The 23274-nt window shown below is 46.3% G+C and overlaps 1 protein-coding gene across 1 annotated transcript in view; it reads left to right on the forward strand.

Annotated features, from left to right (window-relative positions):
• ADAP1 (ArfGAP with dual PH domains 1) overlaps nt 1-23274 on the forward strand; it is a 103232-nt gene that overhangs the window by 73261 nt on the left and 6697 nt on the right. The window contains exons 6-9 of the mRNA XM_073362062.1: nt 4894-5040; nt 12670-12753; nt 16151-16213; nt 21144-21215. Of these exons, the coding sequence (XP_073218163.1) occupies nt 4894-5040; nt 12670-12753; nt 16151-16213; nt 21144-21215 (366 nt within the window). The remainder of the gene's footprint in view (nt 1-4893; nt 5041-12669; nt 12754-16150; nt 16214-21143; nt 21216-23274) is intronic.

Genomic DNA, 23274 nt, shown 5'->3' on the forward strand with positions numbered 1-23274 from the left:
TTCCCTTAGCTCTAGCTCTGCAATGCTAGATCACAAGGATCTGCCAATCCGCTCTACATCAGTTTTATGTCTGTGGCCACACTGTGGTGGAGACGATACCACACAACAGAGGAGAGGCTGCAGGCCCACTGTGGTGTTTGGATAGCAGAAGGAATTTGAAAGCCTACAGCAGCTGCATTCCTTGGTTTGTAAACTCCAAGGGCACAGAGGGGCAGGCAGTGAAGAGTTCTCCTTTGGATTCTGAACGCTCCCTTAAAGACGACGACAAACAGTCACAAAGGAAAGTGCATCTGTTTTTTTATATTTCAGTGTCAAGCTAGGAAGTATTTGTCTTCTTCTCAGGAGTGGATCTCATCTGTTGTAAGTGAAACGTGGAGCCATTAAAAAGAAAATTACGTTTGCGATGAATGGACAGGAACTTTATCATCATGCACTCACCAAGTAGAGAAATCCAGTGTGCTTTCCTGGCCTTTTTACATAAACCCAGAGGTGCCTTGCTATCCTTGTGAAAACCTGGCACCTCTGTGGGCCCCAGTCAGTAGGGAAGAGAAGCTGATTTGCCACCTGCCCCACTGCCTGCCCTTGACACACAGCTGTGCTGTATGTCTGAACGGTATTCTGTGCCAGAGGGAGCTCTGCCATTAAATGCATGATGGTGCCACTGGTCTGAATGAATGCTGGATGAAAGTATGTGGTAAGTTGTGGAAACTGGACGTTATTTGATTTGTTTTACCCCCAAATCCTCTCGTTCGTTTCCCACACTATCCTTCCCACCCAAGTAAAACTCTAGTTAATGTCAAACCCAAGCAGTGCTGCACCCTCTCCCTTTCTGCCCCTCCCCCCAACTCCCCAATCTTGGTGCTTATCTGTAAGTACCATTGGGCCAGTTCATTTAGTGATGTCAGGAGTGACATTCAGATTCAATACTAACTTGCCGATGCATCAAAACAGTGTCACTTTTCATGCTGATCCCTCTCCCTCGCCCCTCAAGCATTATCCCTCTGCTCCCTGTAGCCTTTTTTAATGTCAGCCTTATTTCCTCAATCCTAGGCTTTGCCAGCCATTTTGCGTGCGGGCTCAATGGTTATAAGATCTCTTGCTAACCAGCTGGGGCAAAAGTTCCGTTAAAATAATAGTGGCTCGAACCAGCAGCAGTCTTTTCCTGGCTGATTGGTGAGCGATGGCTTCATGGAGGGGAATGGCAATGGAGGGAGCGACAGCTCTGTCGGTACTTTCTCCTCCATTCCCAGCAGCTAATTGAGAGGGGTATCGCTGTCATCATCTCCGCCATAGGCTCTCTGATTTCTCCTGGTTTGTAGGTGGGAGAAATGCAATCCTTGCCTAAAAGGAAGTGAGAGTCTCCAGTAACCCAGATGAAGTTGCTGTCATCCACTCCAGTGGTTTAAAAGCTTCTTTCACGGTATTCAGTGTGACGCCAGCACCAACCATGGATGTGATGGGGACCATCTTGTCCACACGCTTCTGCCCTGCTTGGATTTCCCCACCACCTCACACATCCGCATCGAAACCACAGTAAGGCTTCGTGAGCCCAGGGCTGCACACTTGTATCCGCTGTGAGGTGGGGACTTACCCTCTGGTCACTGGGATACAGGAGCTCAGCTAGTCTGACCATATGCACACGGTAAAAACCAGCTGCTGTGATCCTAGATGTACTCCGCTCCCTGCCCAAAAATAATTGTGGCAGATGTCGCGTCTCACTCAAGCCAGTAGTTGTAAGCCAAGTCGTGGGAAAATAAAAACCTTTCACGATGCCTCTCCACAGAGAGAGCGATGTTCATAAATCCAGGATTTTGGTTTCGGCCCATTCTTCCAGGGTCCATTTCTAGTGGGCCTGCTTGTGTATTGTGTCATGGCCTCCGTATTGGATGTCTATCTGGCTGCCATCTCTGAGGCGTATTAGATATATTTGAAGTATTGCCTGTTCATCGAATTCAGTGCAAGTATCTTAGGCCACCTGCAGGAGGTGGGAGCTGGCTTATTTTTCTTCTTGGCTGTAGGTGAAATGGGCTGGCATCAACATTTTTAGATTCTGCCCCCAGTTATTTTTCATCGCTGCCCTCTCACTTGTGCGGAGTAAGTGCATGTCATAGAATCATAGAATATCAGGGTTGGAAGGGACCTCAGGAGGTCATCTAGTGCAACCCCCTGCTCAAGGCAGGACCAATCCCCAATTTTTGCCCCATCCCTAAATGGCCCCCTCAAGGATTGAACTCACAACCCTGGGTTTAGCAGGCCAATGCTCAAACCATTGAACTATCCCTCCCCCCCCCTGTGAAAAATGGAATGTTTCTTCTGTCTCTAAAGCCCAGGGATCCAAAATCATCAGCAGGCTCTCCTCTGAAGGAACACTTGGCTGTTTTGGGATAACTTTGCTCAGGACCCAAGTGGTCCATGCCATGCTGTATTTGAGCCCCCTGTGAAAATTGGGTGTAATGATGCTTTCCTACTTCACGATGGCCTTGGGAAGCTTATTTCAATAAGCACTTAGAGATCTTCGCCTAGAAGGGGCCTTGGAATAGGGAGTATGACTATTGTAAATTCACTGTTGAAGTGGCTGGGAGAAGAGATTACAAAGAATGAGAACCAGCCTCCTAGTCATTGTTTCTGTTAGAACTAAATAGATACAAACTTCTGGCCAATTTCCACCACTGAATATACATGGCTTCCAGCAAGTTTAGTGGCTGTTCCACTCTTATGCATCTAATCATAGAGTTTAAAGCCCTTGGCGCCTCCAGCCAAGCATCATAAAACCAGTCTCCAATTTGTTCCATCTTCATCATGCCAGCGCAACCCGAGAACTGCATGTTTCTCTGAATGGTCAGAAGGTGAAGCATGAAGCAGAACCGATCTGTCTAGGTATGACCTTAGACTGCACACTGAGTTATCATGCCCACCTGAAGAAGACAGCAGCTAAAGTTGATACGTGCAACAATCTTCTTAGCAAACTGGCAGGTTTGTCATGGGGTGCTCGTGCTCCAACTTTGCGGACGTCAGCTCTTGCCACCCCGTATTCGGTGGCGGAGTACTGCGCACCAGTCTGGAGTCGATTGTCACACACCAAACTGGTGGATACGCAGTTACATGCCACCATGCGCGTCATCTCCGATACCCTGCATCCAGCTCCACTCCCATGGCTTCAGTTCTGAGCAATATCGCTCCTCCTTATATCAGATGAAAGGTTGCTACTGGCAAGTTACTGGAGAAAGTACGTGCTAACTCAAGCCTGCTGCTGCACAATGACCTTTTTAAACCACCAGCTGCATGTTTGCCATTACATCATTATGCTCTCATCTGCCACTCCAGGATGTTAGGGTGGAAACGCTCTGGCAAGAGGAATGGATATCTGTTATAATCCCCAGCCAGTCCCTCATTGCTGATCCCACAATTTGCCTGCCTAGTTTTGACCTGCCCTGTCGCCAGTGGTCCCTGTTGAACAGGTTCCAGACCGGGCAAGGTCTCTGTGCAGCCAACCAGTATTGCTGGGGCCTTCGTGACAGCCCTTTGTGCAGCTTTGGGGCAACACAGACGATGACGCACATTGTTGATGAATGCCGGCCGACTCGGTTCAGCAGTGACTTAGAAGAACTGCACCACGCCACTGAAAATTCCATCGCTTGGCTAGACGACCATGCACACGCTAAACAAATAAAAGCACTTACAGGGCAAGATCTTTGACTGACGTCAGGGGGGGTACTTTGATTTGCACCAGCTGAAGTTCTGACACGTGGTGCATAGGACTTTTAGGGCCTAGTTCTCCACTGTCTTACCCCAGTTGCACCCAGTTGTAAGTCAAGGGAGCTACAGCGGCATAAAACCAGTGGTACCAAGTGGGGAGTGGGGTCTTTAATCTTCAAAGGGCTTTATTCACCTTCAGTAGCTAAATCCACAGAGGGCCCCTTTGAGGCAGGTTAATTGTTAGACCTACTTCATGTGAGTGGAACCTGTGCTGCAGAGAGAGGTTCAGTGAGCTGCCCGGAGGGAGTCTGTGTCAGCCCTGGGATTAGTGCTCAGGAGGTCCCAGCTCCCAGACTCCTACTTAGACCTAATCCATAAAACAGATCTAACCAGAGAAATACATGATTTTCCTCCTTTGTGAGGGTTGGAAAGTGCTCTGCTGTCTCTTGCTCTGCCCAAGGACCTCCCAGTGTGGGGGCAGATAAGAGCAACGTGAGGAGTTCAGTTAAAAGCAAACAAATGTGTTTGTGTAGGAGAGAGAGCATGACCTGTGTGGAAACTGGCACTTTGTGTCCAGACAGATAGTGTGGCAATAAGAGCTTCATTGTCATTGGCAAGGGAATAATGTTCAGTCCTTCCAGACCAGCAGTGGACTGGTCCAGGATGCTTGGGATGCTAAAAGCATCCTGGCCTATTTGGTAAGTGGTCTGTATTTTTTGCGTGGCTGAGCACATTTGTAATAGTGTTCAGCCAGGCAAAAATACAGGCCATTTACTAGTTCAGTGAAGATGCCAGTGGGAATCTGGAGTCAGGAAGGAGGTGATTGAGAAGGGCATGGGAGTGGGGGTTCTTGTACTAGGGAGGAGGCATTTCTGAAGTCACTGTGTTGCACAGCATCCTATCTTGTGACCCAGCTGGTTCACCCCACTTCTGGCCTGAACCTTCCCCCTTGTGCTATAATATTATACCAATTCTTCTGTATTTCCCAGAGCTGCAAAGCGCTTTCTCAAGCTGACGGCAGCCATTCATGGTGGGCTAGGAAAGTTTGCTGCATCATCACCAGGCCGTTTTGTTGGCCAGCAGCCTCAATAGGGAGCGTTTATGATTACATGAACTGCACGCTGATTTGAAAGATGCTTTTCTGGTTGCTTTTCTGGTTGCTTTTCAGACGTTTATTCATTCAACTGTGTTTTCCAGGCAAAAGAACCCAAAGCAATTATGAAGATTGAACATTTAAATGCGACTTTCCAGCCTTCAAAAATAGGGAACCCACATGGACTGCAAATCACTTACTTGAAGGACAACAGCACAAGGAATATCTTTGTCTATCATGACGATGGCAAGGTGAGAGCTCCGAGCTAACGGAATAGGCTGGTTTAGGTCCCAGGGGACATGAGTGCTTCCACAGAGGGATGCACTTAGGGTGACCAGATAGCAAGTGTGAAAAAATTGGGACGGGGGTGGGGGTCATAGGCGTTGGTATAAGACAAAGCCCCGAATATCGGGACTGTCCTTATAAAATGGGGACATCTGGTCACCCCAGCCTAGATGAAGGGGTTCAGCCGCATGCGCTGCCCCCTTGCCCAGCGTCTTCCAAGCAATGGAACCACAGGGTTAGTGGCAATAAAAATTTCCTTTTTATTTAATAGGAGGCAAATAGAAGGGGCAGAAGAGGCAGAGCCTCCTGGGGAGGGGGATGGAAGAAACCAGGTTTGAATGCCTCTAAATAAACGAATGTACCGTGTAAAAGCTCAAAAGCTGGTCTCTCTCACCAACGAGTTGGTTCAATAAAAGATATTACCTCACCCACCTTGTCTCTCTAAATATATGTAAGATCAGCGCTGCCCATGGGCACCGCAAAATGCAGTCCTAACCTGCTTCCCCCTCAGCTGTGGGGCAGCCAGATTGGAGAGGCAGTTGCGACAGTTTGGGGGGGTGTCTGCCTCCAGTTATGAATTCCCTTGGGTTGTTGAACGCTGTCTGCAATTGGAACCGTCGCTCTGGATTAGATCATCCGCTCTGCAGCAGGAATGTGACATGTAGTGGGGAAGCTGTGTCTCGAAAGCTGCCACAGGCTGCCATCAAGGGCCATCTGCACTGAAAGGCTCTCCCCTGGTGAAACAATGGGGATGCTCCCATAGGGACAATGCCTGCGAATAGACTTTCTAGGCAGAAACCAGTTGGAAGGGGGAGGGGTCTGGAATTCCCACCAGCCTAGCACCCAGGTTGTTTCCCTGCTTGACCACCTGAGCTAGAGGGGCAGAGATTGTTTCAAAAGGCGTGCTCCTCCTCCAACCCAAAGGAAGCTGTTCCCACTCCAGGAAAAGAGAGCCCAGCAGAGGAGAGGAGGCTGGAGATACCATGCCTTCCCTCAGGACCTAACTCGGGCTCACAAAAGGGGATGAGATCAGCCTGAGAGGGGTGGTCAGCAGTTTGTGGTTTTCCATAGATCTGTAACTCTCTTATCCTGTGTGTGTGTGTGTGTGTGTGTGTGTGAGAGAGAGAGAGAGAGAGAGAGAGAGAAAGGGATGTGGTCCCTGAAGGGTATGGCTAAGACCAGAGCTCCCACAGCCACGTGGTCTCTGGCAGGGAATGTGTCCAAACAACTGGGGGGCTCTGGAGGACAGAGCCTTCAGGGTCTGCACCTCAGAATGCACCTGAGACACCCAGACCAGAAGCAGGGATCCAGAGATGACAGGTAACTCTTGTTGGGGGAGGGTGACCGCCCCATCTGTCGCCTCTGGGCTGAGGAGCAGCAGCAGAGCCAGGAGTGCCAGGGCAGCAGCGAGAAGTGCCTGAGGGAGTTTCTGGTGGCAGCCAGGCTCTGCGGGCAGGGGCCAGCTCCAGGGGGCATCACTGGCTGGCGACAGGCTCCTTCAGGGGAGAGGCAAGAACGCATCAGGTGTTTACGCATCACCCTGCCTGGGGCACGCCCAGCCGTGCAAAGGCAACCCGGCTTGGGGAGCAGGACAGGAAGGGCTGCTGGGCAGCCAGCAGGCTCCCTGGCTTTCACAGAGCTGAAAGACAGGGGCCCGAGTGGGCCAGGAGGCTCCCACCAGTTTCTGATCCGCCGGTTCCTGGCAGGAGGTGATGGTTTTCATGGGGGTGCGCTCCACAGATTGAAAACCTCTGTGCTAAATAGAAGACAGAAATCGGGAGGGGAGGGGCTGCATTGCCTCTGCAGTGGTCAGTCACTATCCAGACCCAGGGAGCTTAGCAGTGCATAGGATCCAGTGGTTGGCTCCCATCACTGGTGTCTTTTCAGAGAGTAGGACCAGAGTGACAGAAGCTATCTCGCAACCTTATTTCCTTCCCCCAGCTACCTGGAACCCACTGGATCATAAGGCCAGCCCTGAAATGGTCAACAAATTAAAGCCCACCTATGCTTATGGATTTATTTTCCTTTGAATGTCAAGCTGCCTTTATCCGTGGACGCTGCATGAAACTAAGCAGGGACTGTCAGAATAGCACAGCAGGGTTTCACAGTACTAGCCACTCCTGCAGGGGAAGGATCACCTTGCTCCTTAACCAGTTGCTCACTATCTGTCCACACAGACATTGTAAATCCAACAGCTTTCCTAGTGGCAAGCAGTCAAGATGCAGGGCAGATTCACTCCCCAACTCATCTCCAGACAAAAAGGCCCGTGGTGCTAGTAGGAAACAATGCCTCATTGATAGATCTGTAACCAAAGCGATCTCTTCCCCTGTAACAGATTCAGGGTGAGGTAATTACTGAGAACACCTTTTTGCTTCCGTGTCGCATTGCGGTGGATCTGAACTGGCTTCCTGCTTAGTTCTGACCCTCCTTGTAGGCAGCAATTAGCGCGTCAGGTCAGATTAGTTAGTGGAGTGGTGTGCTTCTATGGTGTTAGCTCTTCTGTCTAGCAAGGGATGGATGGACGGATGGATGAAAGCAAACGCCGATTCCCCATTTTTAAACGGGTAGCTCTTGGAAGGGTTGCTTGATTACGTCTGTGTACCTTGTGATTGCTTTGGTGATTTATTTGCAGAGCTGTTTTTCGTTAGCCTAGTGGTCTGAATCAAGTGGCAGTGGCTTCTCCGTCTTAGCACACTGCAGTTCATTGCTCAGTGTACCAGGAGACTCGGTCACAGTCAATAGTGCAATGTGTTTCTGAATCTCAATGAGCTGCCCCCAAACTCCCACTGCCCCACATGTGAATTCTGTGACAAGGTATCAGAGTCCTATACAATGGAGGTGGTGAACCTGATCACGAGGTAGCTGTTCAACATGGCAGGGTGTCACTCATGTCATGAACAGTCAATTCCCTGGCAACAATTTTACTCCAGCGACTCCTGCTTATGAAAGATGTAATTGTTATCATGACTATTTATGATTGGTTTAGGGCTGATAATCTACTTGGCCCTGTGCAGCGCACAAAATAGAAACATTCCCTGCCCCGAACAGCTGGAAGACAGATACAGACAAGATGAAACAAACGGGGAAACTCAGACAAGGCCAGTTTTATTTCTTGTAAAATGATAAAGTCCCTGCTGAACAGTCTCATAGAAGAAGTGGTTTGTGTGGCTTTGTCTGTTCTTTTAAGAAGGACCTTGTGGTCTGATTCTCCTCTCGCCCTGGCATTATTCCTGCTTTACAACGGTGAGACAAGGTGGGTGAGGCAATATCTTTTATTGGGCCATCATCTGTTGGTGAGAGAGACAAGGTTTAGAGCTTACACAGAGCTCTTCTTCAGGTGAGTTAGAGGAGAATCAGACCTCTGATGTATCTTTTATATGCTGAGCTGATGTTTTTTGTGCAGACTATAAAGTAGAGGTTTTCAAACTGTGGGTCTGGACCACAAAGTGGGTCATGACCCCCTTTGAACGGGGGTTATTTGGGGCTGGCTTAGACTTGCTGGGGCCCAGGGCTGAAGCCCGAGCCCCATTGCCCGGGACCAAAGCCCGAGGCTTCAGCCCTGAGCAACATGGCTCAGGTTGCAGGCCCTGGGCCTGGGGATGAAACCCTTGAGCTTCAGCTTTGGCCCCCCTGCCCAGAGCAGTGGGGCTCAGGCTTCCGTCCCCACTCCCGGGGTTGTGTTTGTTGTCAGAAGGGGGAGGTCACGGTGCAATGAAGTTTGAGAACCGCTACTATAAAGGAATTACCTGATTTGGGACCTGTACCTCTACTGTCTCCGGGCCTCATTCATTCCCAGTGTAACGAGTATTCAGGATTTAGCTACTGAATTGGTTTTCTGAGCTCCTCTCTGCAGCTGGAGCTCACTCTACAGGAAGTCTCCTTTAGGGCACCCTGCTTGGAAGGTTAAAAGCCTCAGGCTGCTAGGTTACTACCAGGCTAGAGATGAGATGAGTTGGGGAACCCTTCTCCCTGGAGCTTCCCGGGTTTCTAAGCCATACACCAAGCTTTTGGTAAGGTTCTGAAATGTTTGATTACAGGATTGTGCTGGGTCCAACAGAACTGAAAGAGGTGTCAACATAGCATCTCTAATACAACTGGGGATGCGCATATCTTAAGCATCTGTTGCTGGAGGGCCAGCTATTCCAGGGTCTGTCAGGTAGGAAGGCACACTGGAAGGTTGTATGTTTACCTGGGCTGATGAATCTGAGGCTGGCCCCACAATGTATGGATGTTCAGGTTCAAGTCTGGGGCTGGAGGCACAGTGTGGTTGCTTAGAGTCAAGAATCTGGAGTGGGAGTCCGCATTGGCAGTTGTTCTTTTTTTCCTTCACAAGTGAGGTGGCAAAGAGCTGAGACCCCACCAAAGTCAAATGTAACAGTCAATAGCTTAGTTTCTGCTTGCTGAGGGTATTAGAGGCATAAAGCAATAAATGAGTCTCTTTTTTTAGAGGCTGTTGAAAAGACATCTTTTTAGTCCTAAAATAGGCAAGGAGTTTTAAGTGTTTTTCTGGTTGATGTTATTTTGAGATTATTTCCCTTAGATTTATAATTTAATTTCAATTCCTGATGGTTGATCTTCCTGTCTTGCCATACTCAGCTGTAGATTTTTTTCTGACTTGCTAGAATAAACTTGATTTTACCATTGTCCCACGTTTAATAAGCTAAGAAGAAAATCAATGGAGCAATGACAATTTACCCTAGCTGGGACCAGCCCCCATGTAGGGAGGAAAGATGTCATAAAACACTATAACATATTATAAGGCTCAGGGAGGCAACCCTCCAACCTGAGATCCCAAGCAAACACATTAATGATCCATTTGGTGGCATTGTATTTATTCTTCATCTGCATTTTGATAATAAACCTTCCCCCACCCATAATTCTAACTCAATTTGCTCATCACTAACATCAGATTCCACTGCCTTCTGCTCTTCCTCTTTCTGGTAGTATGGCGAGGGCTGGGTCTGTTTAGTTACTCCAGATAAGAGTAAAAGACTATTAAGTAAAACCTCAGCCATTTGTCCAAGACTTTCCAAAATGCCTAGCTATTTTGAGTGCTACTATTTTTGCCGAACTTGAGACACTTAAAAGACCCGTGACATTTTGAGGGCACATCTTTAAGGTGTCTCAGGTTGGACATCCAACAATGGAAGCCTTCAAAATCACTAGCCAATCTTTAAAATCTTGGCTCTGAAGCATAGAAAAGTTTAGCATCCCTAGAAGTTGACTTCTGGTTTGATTTATTGTCTCCTATGCTAAAACAACCTCACTTGAAAGAGTTTGAGATGTTTATTGTAGGTTCAATTCTCGCTTATTTAAAGTGTTCCAGACTTGTGAGTTAGTGAAGTCTTCACAAGTATTAATAACATGCAGTTATTTCAAAATCTTCCTCCACACTAATGATTATTGAGACGCAGACAGGTATCAGACATCCCTTCCAGAACACCTTCCATTGTTCCGTACCTTTGAATTGTTATGCAATAGTTGAAAGTGCACTGATGCAGGTAATTTACTTTAAATTCATCTAAAATTTCCTGAATGAAACTTTTTAAAAAGTCCAGCAGCACAAGATCTGGAAATCTCTCCAGAAACAAATCCACAAATCAGCCTGGGGAAAAAAGGGAACTTAATAAAATCTAAATAACTAAAGACATAATCCAAAAAGATTTTACTCCAAAAAGGAAAAAGTGCTAGGGACTCCAGGAAGTCCATTAAGGACTTTACTATTACTGTAGATTTTACATGGAAGGTGGTCAGAAACTACAGCGATGGGTGGCAGTATAAAACCCTAAGATAGGCCCAAATTCAGCAAAGAATTTAAAATATGTGCTTAAGCCCCATTGGCCTCAGTGAGGCTCAAGCACATGGTTAAGTCCTTTGCTGAATTGGAACCTACCTATAGTCTCTCATTCACTATTGAAATGTTGACTATCACTTTTTATCAGCCAATGATGCCAGCCTACGTTGCCTACTTGTTACATTTTCAAGCAAGCATTCTAGCATACTGCCACTCACGCTTGGGGTGAACTCACCGTAAATAGCTACAGAGCTCCCTCGTTATTTTCCTTCAAATCCCTCCTTAAAACTCTCCTTTGCTGTGATGCCTACAGTCAATTTTACCACTGGTTGCTGAGAGCATTGCCTGTCAGGCTGACCAATACTGTCTCATTGTTTCCTTGTATTTCCCCCTCTGTCTGTATCCACCTGTTGTCTTACACTTAGATTGTAAGCTCTTTGGGGCATGGACCTTCATTTTGTTGTGTTTGTACAGTGCCTAGCACAATCGGGTCCTGGTCCACTACTGTGACTCTTTGGTGCTATGGCAATACACATTATAAATAGTAATAAATGCACATTCTGATTCACCAACCTCACTTCCTGCAGCACCTGGCTTTCCTCTGGAAACCACCCATCCTAATCAATCCCAGTCCCAGCTTGACTTATTTTACATGGATAGAGACCAGACCTCTGAGGTGTTGAGCTGCAGGCTGGGAGCTATGGATTATGAATCATGTGGTACAAGTTTTTCTCAACCCCAATAGAATTTTGTTTCTTTGTTTTGTTCTGAGAAATGAAACTTCCCAGTTCTGTAGTGACGGTTTTCTGTTGTGGCATCTGGAGACTGCTACATGTTACCAAAGAAGTAATAAAATGCACTCTGTCAGATGAAATGTTGTGTAAGCATCCCTTATGGTAAGCTTTGGTGCAGGGACTTCAGACGTATGTACACTGAAATGGCAGCTGTACACTGTGAAACTGTGTGTTCTGTATTGTCCAATCCTCATCATAATGTCCCACCTAGTAAGGAGACAGGGCTCTGTTATAGTGAACAAAGAGGGGGTTTCTGTTAGTTCTCTGACTCTGTAGCCTCCAATCTGACTAGAAGAACATGTGTGGCTTGTGGTTGCCACACAGGGTTTCCCCATGGCCTGGCCTGAGCTAAGCAGTTGTAGAAGAAATTGCTGACTACGCCCCATGTGTTAATGAAAACGGTTACTGCATAGTGTAGGCATGGCCATTGCCACCTGCATGCATATTTTTGTCCTGTACTCAAAGGATTAATGGTCATTCCATTATTTACAATAGAATATGAACTCTGTGCTGCAGAATGTTGCCAGGTCTTTCAAGCTGATCACTGCTGGCTGATGAAAGGGGGAAAATACTGAAGGAGCAAAACTTAACTTCTTTTTAAATAGAATACAGTGTTCAAAGAACACCATTGAGATGAATGTGAGAAATTCTGGGTAGTACAATTCAGCCATGGAAACTGAATTACATTCTAGATTTTGATTTAATTTTGTTTGTACCTTTAGGCTGCAATTCAGCAAAGCACTTGAGTACGTGCCTTAACTTGGGGCATGTGCTTAAGTCCATCCCTCTTCAGCAAAGCCCTTAGGCACACTTTGAGCTCCGTGGGGCTTAGGCATGTTTTTAAAATCTCTGCTTTTGCCTGGCCCTCCCTCTTCAGAACCACAACTCAGCTGAGCGCTGTTACCAGAGTCAAAATGATGGGAAAGACAAATCGGAGCAAAATCACCACAATGATCACTGTGTAGATTGTATGTTTGCTGACTCCAACCTCTCTTTTTCATGATCAGGAAACAGTGGATTGGTTCAATGCCATCCGTGCAGCACGGTTCCATTATTTACAAGTGGCGTTCCCTGGAGCTAGTGATGTCGATGTGAGTTTTTCCTAGTCATTTTTAGTATCTTGTTAACAAGCTGGAAGGCCTGGCGAGCGCTCGATTCTTCAGAGTGTGCTTTACAATTATTATGTTTAAATAATTTTACTGGGAACTAGAGTCCAGGTGCAACACCTGCTACTACGTCTAACCACAGAAACTGGGGTGGGGGGTGTACATTTTAATTCCTGCATTCTCAGTATTGTGCCAGATCCTGTTTCTGTGTTTGTAAAGTGCTGGTTGCTACAAAGCTGCTCAATTAAAACTGTTTAAAATAAAACGGTGAGGAGGAGATGTCTTACCAAAACCCGGCGTTCTGGCTGAGATCAAGAGCAGTATTGCTTTACAATTTGATGCAGCTTCTGTTGCAAGAGTCTGCCTTGCATTTGCTGGAGGCTGGAATTGATGATCTAGCTACAATTTGCAAGTATAGTCACAAAATATAGTATAATATTGGGATGAGTTACCTTTATAATGAGTTTATTACATTGTAGGTACACTGCAATTACAGTTTAATTACACTATGGTTTTGCTTTTAGATATGTGTAATTACCACTAATTCATATAATCACCAAGTTAACAACATGACTGAGTTATCCACTATTACCTCCTTGGTTTTATACCTAATACATGTATTTTAGAATCCACTTGCATTAACTAATAATTGTATGAACTAATGGTAATATTGGTACTGAAGAGCATCACCAGAGCATAATTACTCTGTACTTGCAGTGCAAATGCCACATAATTATAGCCACTGTAGTGTAATCTTTGTCTAATAAGACTTTTCCATCTCTAAGTACTTGATTCTGTTAAAATTTGTTTACACTGCCATATAAAATTCTCATGAAAATGCACAAGCCCTAAGCACAAAATGTTTTTGCCTGGCCAGTCGCATGATGATTAATGTTAGAAATCTGGTTGCTCTCCCAATACCATTGACAACAAAAGAAAAACTAACGAGATTTTACGTGCCCATCAAAATAAATGATTACCTGGTGGGGCTAGGTTGTGAGTAGAATTTTGGAAGCCTGGATTTATGACCTTGGAATGTAAAATTCCCGTATTTTTATGCTGGTGGAAAACTCTGTCAGACCTTATTGTTGTTTACACTAAGGCATCTTACAGTGGGTATTACTGGACTTTATACCCACTTTCAAGCTCCTTTCCATTGCTAAAGTGGTGTAAAGGGGCCTAGATGTAAATGAGAATCAGGCTGAGTGCTTCAGGAGACAGGTACTGTAGATATTTTGATGTAGACACAAGAACCACAAACTACACCTCTGAAGAAACCTGCAGCCTTTTATAATGTTTTAAGCTGGCCCATCCCTGCTATGTGAGGAAAGTCTGTGTCCAACAGGAAGGATTACACAAAAATACTGCACCCTGGATGCAACTTAGCATGATGCTTGGCGGCAAAGGGTTAAGAATCTTGAAGTGAAAAAGGTTCTTTCCAGTAAAGACAAAACTACTTTCTAAAAGCAGCTGGCTGCCAGTCTAAATACTGGAGATTAAGATATTCAGGATCTTTGCAAACTGGCTGTGGGATTCTCCAGGGTGCTTTTTATGTGATCACATAACCAGTTTATCAGAGCCTTTTGTTAGACAGAATTACATGTCTCAGGAATATAATTTTTAAAGCTTTGCCATAAATAACTTGTTTAAATGCGAGGCTGGGAGTGGGGGAAGGTGAGAAGTGTTTAATCAGTCCTGTCAGCTCCATTTGCTGGTGAGTCTCACTTTTCTTTTTAAAGAGCCTCACGCATCCATCTGCAGAGATCTCACAGCTAGCAGCTCATCTGCAGCAAGCATTTTTAAAAATAACCTAGGCCCTGTAATTATTGTCAAGTAGATCTCAGCAAAAGGGGAGTTCACAGACATGTGTAATAGCCTTTAAAGGCAGATGGCATATTAGAGCTTGTGGGTCTTCTGTATGAGCTTTTGGGTCATACTGATCTGAGAACAGAGGAGGAAAGGAGAAAACAACTGGGTGTCTGGGTCTCATACCTGATGTGAAAATGATCTGGGACCAGCTCTTAGGGGCCCAATCCTGCAGTCCTTACTCCAGCGAGTAGGTATGTTGGTGTCCCTGGGGCTACCTTCCTGTTCAAGGGTTTACAGAACCAGGCCCTGAGTTTTACTCAGCCCTTACTCCAGCAAAACACCCTTTGCGATGAGAACCTATCAAGTCGTGATGATCCCAACCCCATAGAAATGAGTGGGAGTTTTGGCACCGAGTTCAGTGGAAGCAGGACTGGGTTGAAGGACTTCATGAGTAATATCTGTAGGCCAGTTAACCATAAATGGGGCTGCCTAGAATGATCCGTCTCTTTACTTTAACCAGGTTGAATGTTTAAGGACATAGTGTAACTATCGAAGAGTGAGCCAGGGAACCCTGGCATGGCCCCAAAGCTGAGAGGCAGTGGGCATGGGAAACTGGGACCATCTCAGGGCATCCCTGGGGTCTGCTCCCTCCCCAAACCCAGGAGCAGGGATCATCTTTTCATTATGTGCATACAGCACCCAGCACGGTGGACCCTGACTGGGGCCTCTAGGTGCCACTGTAACACACGTAATGAATTATTAAATATTATCGCTACATCTTTGCATACAACCCCAGTTCTCATACTATCTGGGGACAACAGGCTCCTGGATTGCAACCTGATTTGGCTTTCTTTGAGATCAATGGGAGTTGTGTTGTTGACTTTAATGGGAGGCAGGATTAGGCCTCAGAGAGCTCTTAGGTAAGAATTTAACAACAGGGAGCTTCAAGTTAGATCCTAAATTCACAGTTTGGCATTTAAATAAGTGGCCTGATTTTCAAAAGCACTGAGACCCTGTAGTCCTCATGAAAGTCAGTGGAGCTAGTGAGTTCTCAGTACATGTGAAAACAAGGCCATTTATTTAGGTGCCAGACAATGGATAGACCTAACTTAAGGCCTCCAGTTCTGAATATTCTGACACACTCACCAGGTTTCAGAGCTCAAGCAGGAACATCTACACTGCTGTTTTTAGCCCCATAATGCGAGCCCGAGTCAGCTGACCTGCGCTCTGAGACTCGCAGTGGCTGGGTGTTTTGGGGGTTTTTTGCAGTGTAGTCATACCTGTATTACAAAGCTAACACGGGGTCAAAGAAGCTGAAAAATTCTTAGGGGAAGATGAGAGAACAATAGAAATAAATAAATCCACTTCAGTATGCCTTGAGACCAGTGTCATAAGCTGTCCCCAGCCTGCATGTGGGCCGGAGGTAACTCTTTCTCTTGGCATTTTTTTTCCCATAAACTCCCATTGAAATGATAACTGGGGGGCTATGGCATGACAGCACGTAAGCCTGTGTTTGTGACTAACATGCACTAACATTGTACTTTTTTTTGCTTTCTTATTTTGACAACTCTAGTTGGTGCCAAAGCTTTCTAGGAACTACTTGAAGGAAGGTTACATGGAAAAAACTGGGCCAAAGGTGGGACATGATGTATTTTGTCTTCATACCAAAAATGAGTTTGTTCTGTACTGAGTTGTAATCCACATAATGGGGGGGGGGGCAGATATGCTTTGGGAGGGTTACTGTGTGAAATCCAGCCATGTACCAACACTTCAATGCCTTTGAATGTATCTCTTTGTTCTGCACCTCACCCTGGATTTTATATCCAAGTTTCTTGTGTTCTCCCCACTACCCACCCTTGTTTCCACTATTCATTGCACTTTCCTGTGTGCTTATAGTTTTGTAAGCGGGCTAGAGATAGCCTAAAGGTAACATTCACATTCCCCCATGCAATGCACGAGTAAAAGAACTTGGTGTGGGACTGAGAGATGGAACCTTTCTCTCCCTGCATCAGCCCCACATCAGAGGTAGTACATGCAACCTTTTCATATCACTGTTTCCCCACTACATGGTGTTCTGGACCAACGGATCCACCAGCTCAACCCCCTCACCGTGCTCCCAGCAAATCCCATGCACAGAGCCACTGTTGCTCGCTCCTTTGTAGTGCCTTTTCCCCTCTCTTGGAATGGAGTGCATGTGGCTGGCATGGCTGCAGAATGGGAGGTTCCCCTGCCCAGCTGGCAGCCAGGAAAAGGGGTGTCTGAAGGCATTCAAGGCCTCTGTGAAAGCACAAGGAGTTGCTGCGTACGTGGGAAATGCCCACGTCGCTGGATTCACTGCCAGTCTCAAACCAGGGAGCAGGTTTGGCTTTTCAGGCCCCTTTGTTAGCAAGTGAAAAAGAAAGAATAAAATCTCCTACTGTGCCAAGAATTGAGTAATGACTCTTCTCTTTGGGCTTTATATCCCTCTGGAGAAAAGGAAATGCTTCCGCTCTTGAAGCTGGACTCACACCTTTCCTGCCAACTAAATGCCCATTTTCACACTCTCTAGTACATGGACTAACCGCTTATGACTCAGAACCCCCTCTTCTCGGTAGCTATTATATGAGGTCACCTCCCCGCCCCCTGTTCATTAACACGGGAGTGCACAGCTGCAGTGGGGACACAATCAGGTGAAAGAGGAGCATTTTGAACAGTATAATCATCTCTTCATACATGGGTGAAATTCATCCCCATGTAGAGAGCTAGCACATGGCGTAAACACTGCTTAAGCCCACTAGGCATAGACTTCGTGCTGGCCTCTTCATAGTGGTAAATGTCATCTATGCATGAAGAAACCTTTAGGCCTGATCTGCACCTGGTTTTTGTACTGGTATCACTATGTCGCTTAGGGGTGGGATTTTTTACCATCATACTGGTACAACCCCTAGTGTGGACACTGTTATACCAGTATAAAGGTGCCTTATACCTATCAAGCTTATTCCCCTTCCCGTACTGGAATAAGCTGCATCAGTATAAGCACTCTGACACCAGTATCACTGCGTAGACACCAGGTACCAGTACCGCTTTAACGGATAGAAAGTGGTGCAACTATTGTGTGTAAACAAAGCCTTAAAAACCACTGGGTGAAAAGGAGAATGCCATAATTTATGGCAGGCCCTGGATATTAGTAATGTACGTACCATTGATTTTACATGATTTACATCTATTTTTTTAATGACTATTTCCCCTATCAGCTGCTGCATGTTATGGGGCCTAGCTTCCTAAAGAGCTACAGAGGATCTCCGTATGTAGCCCAGTTACGTGTTGGGAACTTCCCAGGGTTTTTCAGCATTTAGTGGGTGGAGGTTGAGTTCATCTTTTTAGACGCAGGAGCATTTCTTTAGCACTGTAGAACTCTGTTTCTTATTCTCTCTTAAAATTCTTTTTCTTCATTTTAAGGGGTGGGGGAGCAAGAGATTGTAGTTCACAGAACAGAAACATTTCAGAAACCAAGGCCTGATAAATTGGTTAGGGTCATTTTTGTTTCCTTCTGATGTCTATTCTGTGATCAGCCCTTATAGGACTGGGACACCCGTAATTAGCTCAACTGATAGCTACATGGGCAGGCCAGAGAGCTTCATAAAATGCATAATTTGTGTGACATGGAGCAGATTGCAGCCATCCACTTATATAATACAGAGCTGAGGTCTCCAGAGACTACAGATCCCAGCATGCAATTCTACAATTCAATGCACGTGGATGGCTGGGTTGAGAACATTCCATTCTGGGATCTGCAAGGTGCAGCTCCCTGTTAAAGATAAGGATGGTCACAGTCTGCTTTCTAGAACTCTGAGGGCCACATTTGACCTCCAGGCTATGCTTTGGGCCTCTTGTTTCAGGGACAGGCATTTGCCATCAGTCCGGTGACTCTCACACTTGCAGAGCAAACTGCCTTCAGTGTCAGCATCAGCCATTCCAGCACTCTGCAAATGACTGAGTGATGAGGCTCCTCAAACAGCAGTTAGCTTAGAAAAGCCCCGTCTCGTAGGCACTGAACTTTTTCCACTCCCACTCCACCCCGAGGCCCCATCAACATTCCACCCCCTCCACCAAGTCCCTGCCCTCGCTCCGCCTCATCCTGCTCCACCCCCTCCCAGAGGCTCTGCCCACCCACCACTCGCTCTCTGCCTCCCGCAAGCCCCTTCTCAAGCCACCAAACAGGTGTTTGGCTGATCGGAGGTGCCTCCAAACAGCTGTGGCTGGTGGGTGCTGTTTTTCCCCAGCACTCTCAGAGTCAGCACCTCTGCCCTGTCTTCATTTCTAATAGAGGTAAATGGGGCATTCCAAGAAAAAGCACAATCCTATCCTAAACAAACCAGCCCTGCTGGAGATTTAGAGCTGCAAGGGCCATGACATACCTGGACCAATTTAGATATCTGCTAATCCGATAAAAACACCAGCCAATCATAAGATTCCCAGACCTTCTAGAATTCAGTGGGATCAGCTGGTAAATTGACTGATGGTGACAAATCCACTGAAATTAATGAGGCCAGTAGCCTGGCAGTTTACTGCCTGTGCTAAAATATAGGGATCTCAAACTCCTGGGTTGGTCAGGTGCTGGAGGCTCTGCTGTTGGAATGGAGGAAGCATCTTATGCCATTCTCCAGCACTCCTTTGGCTATTATAGGAATAGCACTCACATACTGACAGGGAGGAACAGCTCTCAGAGTGTGAGGAGCTGGAAGGAGGGAGGTAAAAAAGCTTAAAGGCAACCTGCACTGGGGAAAAAAACTGGTTCATGTCTTGTTTTTTTTTTTTTTTAATTCTCTATAAGGTACAAATATGGCCTTGAGTGGATTTCCATTCCCTACCCCTCCACACACAGCCTGTCCCCAAAGCAGAAAATTTGAGGGTTCTGCTTGCTTTTTGTGTGAGAAATTCAGGTCTTTTCTACAACTTCTCTTGAGGTCTGAACTTCAGCAACCTGTGTTGCTATGAGACCCTGAATCTATTTACACTGGAAAATCAGGGGCTGTGGGACAGGAGGTAGCAGCTAATCATAGAATCATAGAATATCAGGGTTGGAAGGGACCCCAGAAGGTCATCTAGTCCAACCCCCTGCTCGAAGCAGGACCAATTCCCAGTTAAATCATCCCAGCCAGGGCTTTGTCAAGCCTGACCTTAAAAACCTCTAAGGAAGGAGATTCTACCACCTCCCTAGGTAACGCATTCCAGTGTTTCACCACCCTCTTATTGAAAAAGTTTTTCCTAATATCCAATCTAAACCTCCCCCACTGCAACTTGAGACCATTACTCCTCGTTCTGTCATCTGCTACCATTGAGAACAGTCTAGAGCCATCCTCTTTGGAACCCCCTTTCAGGTAGTTGAAAGCAGCTATCAAATCCCCCCTCATTCTTCTCTTCTGCAGGCTAAACAATCCCAGCTCCCTCAGCCTCTCCTCATAACTCATGTGTTCCAGTCCCCTAATCATTTTTGTTGCCCTTCGCTGGACTCTCTCCAATTTATCCACATCCTTCTTGAAGTGTGGGGCCCAAAACTGGACACAGTACTCCAGATGAGGCCTCACCAATGTCGAATAGAGGGGAACGATCACGTCCCTCGATCTGCTCGCTATGCCCCTACTTATACATCCCAAAATGCCATTGGCCTTCTTGGCAACAAGGGCACACTGCTGACTCATATCCAGCTTCTCGTCCACAGTCACCCCTAGGTCCTTTTCCGCAGAACTGCTGCCTAGCCATTCGGTCCCTAGTCTGTAGCTGTGCATTGGGTTCTTCCGTCCTAAGTGCAGGACCCTGCACTTATCCTTATTGAACCTCATCAGATTTCTTTTGGCCCAATCCTCCAATTTGTCTAGGTCCTTCTGTATCCTATCCCTCCCCTCCAGCGTATCTACCACTCCTCCCAGTTTAATCAAACTGCTTACTGTATTTTTCACTCCACTGATGAAGTGGGTTATAGCCCACGAAAGCTTATGCCCAAATAAATGTGTTAGTCTCTAAGGTGCCACAAGGACTCCTCGTTGTTTATGCTACGATGGTGTCTCTTTCTCCTTGAAACATATGTCCCAAGGCATTTGTTCATCATAAGGTGCATGGGGTCATTCCCCCCCCCCAATCTAATGACTTTACACATGTATAAAGCAGCAAATACTGTACCTAAAAGACCCACAGTGTGAGAAATGTTGATAAGGAGGAACGGTGAAACAGCAGTGCCAGGGTGCAGGGAGGCACCGGCTGGGTGGTGGAGGAGAGGATATAAATGTATCTTAAAACGACTGACAGATTAGCCTGTCAATTCTCCCTCCCTAAAACTCCTATTGAAATGAATGGCCCTGTTGTACTGGGAAGTATTATAAGTATTGTCACCCATTGGCAGATAATAGCCACTCGGTGCTTAAGTTAGTGCAGAACCTGCCCTTTCTGAACTGACTGAGTACGTCTCTCCCACCAGAACTACCTTGAACAACACCAGTGCCCCGTAAATTCCCTCAACTTCTCTCTTTAGAAGTGAGCCGGGTTTTCCTTTGCCTTTGCTCAATCACTTTTTCCCCCCAACTCTTTAGCAAACGGAAGGTTTCAAGAAGCGATGGTTCACCATGGACGACCGAAGGCTCATGTATTTCAAAGATCCTCTGGTAAGGCAAAGGCGTTTGAGCTCCACGCACGTCTGCATGGAATAGCCTGTAACAGAGTTTGGTCTAATTTGGGAGTAACGTGAAAATACTTGGGGCAGGTTGTTCGACTTTTGTCCAAAGCCCAGTGCACAATAGCCTGGTTCACAGTTCGTCACCGAAATATCCAGGAACCCCTATTTAAATGGCTGTAAACAAGTCCCATCCCAATCTTTATTTCCTTCACCAGATTTTTCTTTCCCTCGGCCCTTTTGCAGGGCTTTTCGGTGCTTTGTTGCCATCGGGGCTGGGATTGGTAAAGAATTTCACTTGCCCAGTTCCACTGGGTCCCTCACTGCATGAGGCTTCTTTGAAAATCCCAAACTAAAATCGTTGCCAGTAATTAACATTACCATGGTAGTCACAATATTAATTAATATTACCACTGAGAGGAAGGATGGGCCATGGTTAGGGCATTCAGCTAGGACTTGGGAGACCTACTGTGCCACAGGCTTATTGTTTGACCTTGGGCAATTCACTTAGCCCCCCTATTCCTTGGGGTGTGTCTACAATGGAGCTGGCTCAGGTACACATACCCATGCTAGCTCTGATCGAGCTAGTGTGCTAAACATAGCAGTGTGGCTGCAGCAGTGCAAGCAGCAGGACAGGCTAGCTGCCCTATGTACATATGTAGGGCTTCAGATGGGATTGTACTTGGCTAGCCTTAGACCAAATGCCCCCCCCACATTTGTTAAACTTTTGAATATCTTAATTTTTTATTGCATTTGTAGCCCATTTCATGACTTTGATGCACGATTTGCATGCCTGATTTATCCCTGTCCTACAAGACGATAAATTTGCACACTAGGATCTGTAAATCTGCCAACCTTGTGCCCCACAAGCCCAGCACCCCAGGCAGTCGCGTGGCTCACCTGCCCCTAAGTCCGGCCCTGGGGCTAGCTTGACTCACCACTCACACAGCCGTGGCTACACTGCTCTTTTTGGCTGGGGTCTGTGTACCACAGCTGGAAATTACACCTCAGGATCCAGTGTAGACATACCTTTAGTTTCCCATCTGTAAAATGGGGGCAATAGTGCTGCCCTACCTATGGGAATGCGGCCCACATAAGATAGTTAGACAGATGTTTATACTAAGCACCAAGCTGTAAAGATTTTAATGTTGACCATGGGACCTTTCAAAGCACTGTGAAAACACTCATCTTCACCTCATTCTTCCAGTGTAGGCATGATGATTATTATCCCCTCAAAGGGCCTGGTTCTGATCTCATTCCACTGGAGTCACTTCTCATTTATTCCAGTGTGTGATCAGAATCAGGCCAACAGTGATTTAAGTAATTTGATGAGTGCCTCATATCAAATCAATGGCAGAGCTGGGATTAGAATTCAGGGCTCCTAATCTCATGATCTAAGCAACTGGCCACCCACCTTTTTCTCTTTTGTCTTGATTGACATGTCTGGTAAGAGAATAATTGCCACACAATCAGACCTTTATAATAGTACATGCAGTGTTTCCATTTCACTGGAATTAATGACACCAAAGATTATATACCAGAGAGAGAGAGATTTCTATCTTGCAGGCTAGAAAAATATCAAGCTGAAAAATTTAAAATGCAGCAAGGAACATGCAGGTTAAATGGTTGGAAAACTTCAAAAATAGAAGAGTCTGGGATTGGGGCAAGCTCCTGAGAGGCTGCAGAATCCCTGGACCCAGTCCTCAGCTGGTGTAAAGCGAAAGAACCCCACTGAAGGCAGGGAGGCAGTGAAATCAGAAATCAATGGAATTGTGATGATTTACATCATCTGAGGATCTGACCCACTGTCTCTTGGAGTTGATACTTACTAATGAGGAGTTTGGGGGGTGAGAGGTTAGAAGGATAGAGGCAGTAGCAGGTCTCTCTCTCAGAATGAGGTCAAAGCACAAAATGTGTGTGGATTTAGAAGTTTGGGGGTGGGGGATGTGTGGAATCCAGGGGTGTGGTTTGGCTCATTATTAAGTAGGAGCTACAGTATTTGCAAAACTGAAATCTTGTGGATTTCAAACACCTCTAATCTTTGTGGGTGT

The sequence above is a fragment of the Lepidochelys kempii genome, chromosome 10, assembly GCF_965140265.1.
Source record: "Lepidochelys kempii isolate rLepKem1 chromosome 10, rLepKem1.hap2, whole genome shotgun sequence".
NCBI classification, from domain to species: domain Eukaryota; kingdom Metazoa; phylum Chordata; order Testudines; family Cheloniidae; genus Lepidochelys; species Lepidochelys kempii.